General features: G+C 45.8%; 1 protein-coding gene across 1 annotated transcript; it reads right to left on the reverse strand.

The window, feature by feature from the left end:
- Window positions 1–1,302: 1,302 nt before the first annotated feature.
- On the reverse strand, window positions 1,303–2,355 carry LOC118574700 (melanoma-associated antigen B3-like). The gene has a single exon (XM_036175618.1). It carries the CDS (start codon window positions 2,353–2,355, stop codon window positions 1,303–1,305), a length of 1,053 nt encoding a protein of 350 aa, XP_036031511.1.
- Between the last annotated feature and the right edge of the window lie 7,013 nt (window positions 2,356–9,368).

Genomic DNA, 9,368 nt, shown 5'->3' on the forward strand with positions numbered 1-9,368 from the left:
ATGAACTTTACTGGATGTGTGTTTCATTTTTTTTGTTATTTATTAATTTGTGTTTTAATTTTACACTAGAGCCATGGGTTCTGCTGTCATCCCCCACCTTTCCAGACACCACCTTCCCCCCATCCCCTCCCCTCCATTCCCATGTCCTCCAGGGCCAAGACTCCCCTAGGGATTCATTTAAACCTGGTGGATTCAGTACAGGCAGGTCCTGTCACCTCCTTTCAGACTGAGCAAAGTGTCCCTGTGTAAGCCCAAGGTTCCAAACAGCCAGCTCATGCACTAAGGACAGGTCCCGGTCCCACAGCCTGGGTGCCTCCCAAACAGTTCAAGCTATTCAGTTGTCTCACTTATCCAGAGGGCCTGATCTAGCTGGGGGCTCCACAGCCTTTGGTTCATAATTCATGTGCTTCCATTCGTTTGGCTATTTGTCCCTGTGCTTTTCCAATCTTGGTCTCAACAATTCACACTCTTACAGTTTCTCCAATTTCTAGACAATTGGACTCCTGGAGCTCTACCTGGGGCCTGGCCAAGGTTCTCTCATCTACTTCCATCAGTTATTTGATGAGAGTTCAAGCATTACCTTTAGGATGGTTGGCCATCTGATCACCAGACTAGGTCAGATCAGGGTTTCTCTGGACCAGTTTACAGATTTTGCCTTTATATATCTGGGTTTCCATCACTGAGAGTGTACTTGGCAACATCAAGTTAGACCTCATTCCCCCTTCCTCTTCCAGGGCAAGTTGTCTCTTTATTCTTGCTTTGTACAGAACCCCCTGTGTCCTGCCCTCTGCATTCAAGGGGTATTGTCCCTCATTCGCAGTGGGAGAATGTGATAAAGAGCTCTAGTACACCACACAAATGGAGTGTATGAATTTTAAGAAGTAAATAAATAGGACAATATTCTGCTTACTGGAAAAAAAAGAAACATCCATATTGGCTCAAAATTTCTAAAATTGGAGGATGGAATATTATATTACCATTCTAATACTTTCACATGGACTTCTAAAGATAATATATTTGATATAGATGTGTTCAATATCAGTGAATAAACACAAAGTATAATTCATAAACATCTGACTTTTATTGACTTTTTTACAAGCCAGGGGAAATATTTAATTCCATTTATTGCATTTAATTTTACCAAACCACATAAAGAATGCAATTAAAGGAGACTAGATTTAACTATGTTCTAATCCCCTGCTATTCCCAGTGTACTGACCTACTAACTCTAAGATTATTTCATATTTCCAAGCAAACCTTCTTTGTCATGCTTTATGTCCTTATCTCAATGACAGGAAAACTTTAAGGGTCAACGGGGACAGTGGAATTTGCTGGTAATTTTACTGAGGAATCTTCACTCGTTTGGTCAGTGGCATCAGAGTCATCTTCATCTCTGGCTTCTGTTTGTCCTTGGTAATCTTTCAAAGCCTCCTCATGAATGGCAGAGATGGCACTAGGTGTTGTTTGGTTTATCTTGGCCAAATATTCCAGGACTTTGATCTTGCTTGTTTCAGCATAGGCTTGGGGACCCCACAGGAACTCATAGCGTGGGGGATCACTGCCTGCCACCTGCCTGTACTCCAGGTACTTCAGCTTCACTAAATAATGGGTCATGAGCTTCTGGGGCTCACCAAAGATGCAGTGCTTCTTCCCTGGATAGATTCGCTGCTTCTTCAGGATTTTCCAGACATCTTCTTCACTGGCACAATTGCCCCTAATGAGGATGATACCTAGGACACACATCACGAAAGCAGTCTTGGGAAAGCCTCTGCCAGCACGAATCCTCCCATTGTTGGGGAGCTTCAGCTTGCTGATGAGGTTGTATGAGGGCTCACTGGAGTTGACTTCCCTCACTTCCACCTCAAAGGCATCTTCCAGCTTCTGAGAGGCTTTCCTGAAGATCTCAGGGAAGTCGTATTCATACTTCTTGGTGATAAGCTTCAGCATGTCTTCCTTAGTAGTAAACTTCTTCAGATTGAAGTTGTGGAGCAAGTGCTGTAAGAGCACCATTACCTTTCTTGCTACCATTTCTTGGTGAGGAAGGATGGTGCAGGGCTTGTCCTCAACAGGGCATTCCTTTTCCTTGAATTCTTCACTTCCCTCACAGGAACTCTCATGTGATTCCAAGGAAGAAATACTCAGAGTGCTTGAGGCAGATGGTGTTGCTTTCTGAGGAACCTTGGCAGTACTGGAAGACTCAGCCCCAGGCTGGGTCTGGGAGGCTGCAGACGACTTTTCTGCTGCCCCTCCTGATTCCTCTGCTATTTCCTGAACACCTCCACAAGCCTGAGCCTCACCTCGGGTCTGGTGGCATTTCTTCCGGGCATGGTGCTTACTCTTCTGACCACGAGGCATGATGACCTGGCTAGGGACGACAGCAAGATGTGGGGGCAGGATGCTGGAGATGCAGACACCTGCCAAGGGGAGAATGAAATTAAGAGCACTTTCATCCAGGGGAATCCACCCTTTGTTTATTTATCTAAGTTAGCCTCTGCAAGTTTCCAGGAGAGCACCAATGTTAGGAACCTACTGGCCTTCTGTTCTCAACTGCCTGTTCCCTAAGGAAGAAGCAGATTAAGTCTAGGGTTACAGCCTATCATTACTGCCTCTTATGGGCTTGGCTGAATGCAGCAGGCTGGCACTCATACCTTCTAGCTCCTTAGAGTTGTGGGGGCCCTCTCAGTTTCCAGTGAGAATCTTCAAGCAAGTTCTGGGAAATCATGAACCTCTCTCTGCTACCACATGCCAAAAGTCTTTCTGTGACATGTTCTGTTGTATACGTTTTTCTCATAAACAACTTAAACTTCCTTGTAGAAATATTCGGCCTTGTCCTCTAACCAACATCCTTTACCACTATTTCAGCTAGGCTGTGATGAAATGCCCCTGCCTCTGCTCCCTGGGATGGGATGAAATTCCCCCGCCTCTGCTCCCTGGGATGGGATGAAACCCCCCTGCCTCTGCTTCAAGGTCTGGGATGAAATCCTCCTGCCTCTGCTCCCACGGCTTGGATGAAATACCCCACCTCTGCTCCCAGGGCTGGGGTGAAATCCCCCCGACTCTGCTCATTGTGCTGGGACTGAAGGCCTGCACTCCCTCCACCACCACCACCACGACCACAGCCATGACTTAAACTTCCATGTAGAAATATTTAGGCCATGTCCTCTAACCAACATCATTTACCACTATTTCAGATACAGCCTCATAGCATGGGAGTAAATGTGGGCCTGACCCATTACTACTACACAGAAAATGGAGGCTCCTAGCAGGGGAGAAGTACTCTGATTCCTCCCATGGAATCCTTATCTGATTTCTGACCATACTCAGAGGACTTCTCTGAGTAAAGGACCCTCCATTCACCCTAAGAACTCATTAATGTTAGGACTTTTTCGATAGTAAATATACAATAGCACTGCATATACCTCCAAGGATTGATGCCCGGGGCAGGCTATGAACCTCCTGGGTGTTTTGGGATGGGTACCTCCCTCAGAACAACACTTAATTCATTACAAACCTTGGTGGTGCTTCTTTGTCCTACCTGAGGATCTTTTCCCCTCATGTCAAGAGCCTCAGTTCTCTATTTCTTGAGGAACAGAAGGCATATGTCTGTGGGACATGCATGCTTGGCCTTTGTGAGTATCTCCACCTATGTTTTCCTGCATTTTATAGTATCATTGTAGTCTTTTTCCTCCACTAGAGACTAAAGCAGACTTTGAGAGAGCAAGCTCCAGACAGCATTCAGGGTATCTGGCGGGGGAGGGAGGGATCCATGTATTGTGGCTGTGTTTTTTTTTTTTTGAGAGAGAGAGAGAGAGAGAGAGCTGTGTGTTAAGAGATATAACTATATAACTCTATGGAGTCACATTTTCCTTTTTTGGTTTTAATGAAGAAATATTTTTATTTATTTTACACAGCAATCATAGAATCCCTCTCTTCCCTCCTCCCACCCCTCAAGCCACCCCTCCTACCCACCCATCATTCACTCCTACAGGAAGGTAAGGCCTCGCATGGGGAGGTATATTCAGTTGAGGCATGTCTAAGACCCTCTCCCTGGCTCAAGCCTGTGCAAGGTGTCCAGCCATAGGCAGTAGGCTCCAAAAAGCTGCTCATACATCAGGGCCAGATTCTGATACTATTGCCAGGAGTTCCCTTATGAAGATCAAGCAATACAACTGAGATTCAGATTTTGAGAGAAAGAGAATTTTTTAAGATGAAGTTAAAGAAAAGTTACCATAAGAAAGCAAGTATGTTTCCTTATTTCCCCCTCAGATAAAGGCTAACCCTCAGGTGGATAAGAATTTTTCCTAAGCCCTCAACAATTTCATGGATTTTTTGCATATCATAGATGCAGTCTTGGAGCTGGCTCTCTTAAAGACTGCCTACCTCCTGAGGTTGCTTCCCCCCACATGAACATGCTGATTGGTGTCCTCCTTGTCCAGGTCTTGTTTGGAATCCAGTCACCCTGAAAACATGTATGCATGCAACACTGTGTGGACTGAACAGGGAGTATTTTGTATTTAGTAATAAACACACACACACAAACACACACACACACACACACACACACACACACACACACACACACAACCACTACAGCCACCACCAATAGTGCCACCTACACCACCACAAACACAATCAACAATTAAAGCAAAAGAAACCAGGAATTTAAAACTGAGCAAGGTAGGTACATGGTTTGGAAAGAGGAAAAGGAAGTGGCAAAATGATGGAATCCAAGATATTATGATTGTAGAAAAAATAAAATTATTTAAATAATAGCAACATAAAAATGGTGGTTTCTGAGGTAAATGTAGATGTCTTGGGCTAAAACAGAGAACAAGCTCTGTTCTTTGAGATGGAGGTACTCTTCTGAGTTGGGGCAAAGCTGTTAAAAAGGGCCCAGTTTCCTACAGGACTGGGATACTTGTTAGGTAGCAGAGAATGGCAGTGAGGACATCCTTTGTGGGCCTTGGCTAGTTTTTGAGATGGGACAAGACTGAAATAAAGAGCTTCCAGGAGGGTGAGAATGGTGTTATTCTCTTTGGTTAGTATAGAGACCAAGAACAATGATTTTGGTTTTGAGTGGGTTTTTTTTCTCAGTTTTTTTTTTTTTGAATAAGGGATTCTCTGTGTAGCTTTGAAGCCTGTACTGGAACTAGCTCTATAGACCTGAATTGACTTCTACTCATGGAGATCTGCCTCTGAGTGCTAGAATTAAATTCCACAGCTTCTCCCTCCCTGTGCTGGGATTAAATCCCCCTGCCTCTGCCTCCCAGTGCTGATATTAAATCCCCAGGCTCTACCCTTGAGTGATACAATTAAACCTGCATGCCTCTGCCTCTCATTGCTACAACTAAATCCTCCTGGCTCTGACACCCAGTTCTGGGATTAAATTCTCCTGGGTCTGACTCCCAGTGTTGAGGTTAAATCCCTGATCATCTGCCTACAGAATGCTGGGATAAAGTCCTCTGGCCTATGTCTCTGGCTCCCCAATGCTGGGATTAAATCCGCCAGTTTCTGCCTCCCAGTGTTGGGGTCAAATTCCTCTACATCTGCCTCCTGAGTGCTGTAATTAAATGCCCCTCTTCTTCCTCCTTGTGTTGGGATTAAATTAGCCTGGCAATTGCTGCACTTAAATGCTCTTGACCCTCACTCCCCATATTGGGATTAAATCCCCCTGCATCAGCTTCACAAGTGCTGGAATTAAATCTCCCTGCCTCTGCCTCCCAGTGTTAGGATTGAATTCCCTGTATCAACCTTGCAATTGGTAAAGTAAATCCTCCAGGTTCTGCCTCAGAGTGCTGGAATTAAATCATCCAGATTTTGCCTTTCATTGCTGGGATTAAGTATCCCGCCACTGCCTCCCATTTCTATGATTACATCCCACCGCCTCTGATGCCCAGTGCTGGGATTAAACTCCTCTGCATCAGCCTCTCTAGTGCTGGAAATATATCCTCCTGCCTCTGCACCCCAAGTGATGATATTAAATCTCCATGGCTCTCTGTCCCAGTATTGGGATTAAATCCTGCTGCTTCTGCCTCTCCAGTGCTGCAATTTAAACCCCTGACTGTCCCTCCCAGTCAAGGGATTAAATACCTTTGCATTAGCCTCCCAAGCTGTGAAAATAAATCCTCCATGTTCTGCCTTTGAGTGCTAGAATTAAATCATCAAGTTTATGCCTCTGCGTGCTTAATTAAATCCTCCAGGTTATGCTTTTGACTGCTGGGATTAAATCCACTGCACTAAGTCTCTGACTCCCAAATGCTGTTATCAGTTCCTCCTGACTGCCTGCCAGTGTTGGGGTTAAATTACCCTACATCTGCCTCCTGAGTGCTGGAATTAAATACCCCTGCTTCTTCCCCACCCTGTGCTGGTATTCAATCCCCCAGCCTCTGTTTCCCAGTGTTGACATTAAATCCTCCTGGCTGTACCCCTGAGTGATATGATTAATCCTGCCTGCATCTGTCTCCCAATGCTACAATTAAATCACCCTGCCTCTGTCGCCCAGTGCTGGGATTAAATCCTGTTTCTCTTCCTCCCAGTGATTGGGTTAAATTCCCCTACATCTGCCTCCTGAGTGCTGATATTAAATACCCCAGCTACTCCCTCTCTCTGGCAGTATTAAATCCCACATGTACCAGCTTCCCAAGTGCAGGGCATAAAATCCCTCTGCCTCTAGCTCCCTGTGCCAGGATTAAACCTCACTCCCTCTGCCTATGTGTGATGGTATTAAATCCACATGCATTGGGTTCACACTGCTGGGACTAAAACTTCCTTCCTCTGCCCCCGAATGATGGGAATAAATCCCTGTGCCTCTGCCTCCCAGTGCTGTGATTTAATCCCCTTAACTCTGCCTCTTAAGCGCTGGAATTAAATACCCTTACCTCTCCCTCCCAGTCAAGGGATTAAATACCCCTGCTTCTGCCTCCTATGTGCTGGAATTATAACCCCTGAATCTGCAACCCAGTGTTGGGATTAAATCCCCCTACCTTGCCTCTCCAGTGCTGGAATTTAAAGCCCCTGACTGTCGCTACCAGTGAAGGGAAAATCCCCCTTCATTAGGTGCCCAATGGTGGAATTGAGTCCTCCAGTTTCTGATTTTGAGTGCTAGAATTAATCATCCAATTTCTGCCTCTGAGCCCTGGAATTAAATCCCCCTGCCTCTGCGTCACAGTGCTCGTCTTAAATACCCCGGGCTCTACATCTGAGTGATGAGATTAAACCTGAAAGCCTCTGCCTCCCACTGCTACAATTATATCCCTCTGCCTCTGTCACCCAGTCCTGGGATTAAATACTCCTGCGTCTGAATCCCAGTATTGAGGTTAAATCCCCCTTCATCTGCCTACTGAGTGCTGGGATTAAATCCTCCCGCCAATGTCTCTGGCTCCCAAATGCTGGAATTAATTCCTCCTGTCTCTTCCTCCCAGGGTTTGGGTTACATACATCTGCCTCCTGAGTACAGGAATTAAATACCCCTGCTTCTCACTCCCTGTGTTGGTATTAAATCCCTCATGCACAAGCTTCCCCAGTGCTGGCATTAAAGCCCCTTGCCTCTGGCTCCCTGTACTTGGTTTAAACCCACCTGACCTTGCCTCTGCATGATGGTATTACACTCCCTGTATCAGATTCCTTGTGCTGGGATTAAATTCCTCTTACTCTGCATCCAAATGATGGGAATAAATCCTTTTGCCTGTACCTCTGAGTGCAGGGATTAAATCTCCATTACTCAGCCTCTTGAGTGCTACAATTAAATACCCCTGCTTTTCCCTCCCAGTCAAGGGATTAAATACCCCTACATCTGCCTCCTGTGTGCTGGATTTCAATCCCACTGCCTCAGCCTTCCAGTGCTGGGATTAAATACCCCCCCATCAGGTTCCCCAGTGCTGCATTTAAATCCTGCTTCCTCTGGCTCCATGTGCCAGGATTAAATTCTCCTGCCTTTGCCCCCCCCAGTGATGGTATTAAATACCCCTGCCTCTTGTTCCATGTGTTGGGATTAAATTCTCCTGTTTCTGCCTCCCAGAGATGGGATTAAAACCTTCTGCCTCTGCCTCCCAGTGATCAGTTTAAAACCGCCTACCTCTGCCTCTCCAGTGATGGACTTAAATACACTTGCCTCTCCCTCCAGTCTAGGGATTAAATCGCCTGCTTCCGCATGCCAAGTTGTGGAATTAAATACTGTATATTCTGACTCCAAGATCTGAAATAAATCCTATGGAATCTGCCTCCAACTGCTGGGATTGAATTTCCCAGCCTTTGCCTCCCAGTTCTAATATTAAATCCACTTGTCTCTCCCCTGCCCCGAGAGTGATGGAAAAACCTCCTTGCTTCTTCCTCCCATTGCAAGGATTAAATGCCCTGACACTGCTACCCAGTGCTGATATTAAATACCCCTGTGTCTGTCCTCCAGTGCTGTAATTATATCACCCTGCCTCTGCCCCCTATGTGCTGGGATTATATTCCCCTTCCTCTCCCTCCCAGGGTTGGGATTAAATCCCCCTGCATCAGCTTCCCAAGTGCTGGAATTAAATCCTCCCAGATCTGCATCATAGTCCTGGGGATAAGTTCCCCTGCATCAGCCTCCTGAGTGTTGGAATTAATTCCCCTTCCTCTGCCTCCTGAGCAGGGATTACATTTCCCTGCCTCTGCTTCCCAGTACTGGAATACATTCCCCTGTTTTTCACTCCCAGTGCTGGGAATAAATCCTGAAGAAACAGCCTCCCCAGTGGTTGAATTAAAGCCTCCAGTTTCTGCCTACAAGTAGTAAATTTTAATCCTCCAACATCTGCCTCTGTCTCTTATGATTAAATCCTTCTGCATCTGCCACCCAATGCTGGTGTTGGATCACCCTACATCTGCCTATTGTGTGCTGAGATTATATCCGCTGCCTCTCCCTCCCAGTGCTGGCAAATATCCCACTGCATCTGCCTTCCAAGTGTTGGAATTTAATCCAAGTCCTCTGACTCCCAGTGCTAAGATTAAATACCCATGCCTCCACTTCCCAATTCTGGGATTAAATACTCCTGCATTAGCCTCTCAAGTGCTGCAATTAAATGCCCCTGACTCTCCCTCCATTTCTTGGGATTAAATCCCCCTATATCAGCTTCTCAAATGCTGGAATTAAATCCCCCTGCGTCTGCCTCCCAGTGCTAGAATTGAATTCCCATGTATCAGCCTAACAAGTGTTAAATTAAATCCTCCATCTTCTTCCTCAGAGTGCTGAAATTAAATCCTACAGCTTTAGCCTTTGACTTTTGAGATTAAGCACCTCCGCCACTGCCTCCCATTTCTATGATTAAATCCCACAGGTTCTGATGCCAAGTGGGGGGTTAAATTCCCCTACATCTGCCTCCTGAGTGCTGGAATTAAATACC

This window comes from Onychomys torridus, chromosome X, assembly GCF_903995425.1.
Source record: "Onychomys torridus chromosome X, mOncTor1.1, whole genome shotgun sequence".
In the NCBI taxonomy this organism is placed as follows: domain Eukaryota; kingdom Metazoa; phylum Chordata; class Mammalia; order Rodentia; family Cricetidae; genus Onychomys; species Onychomys torridus.

Excerpts from the sequence above, each read along its gene's own strand:
- LOC118574700 (XM_036175618.1), bottom strand. The coding sequence starts at position 2,355 with ATGCCTCGTGGTCAGAAGAGTAAGCACCATGCCCGGAAGAAATGCCAC.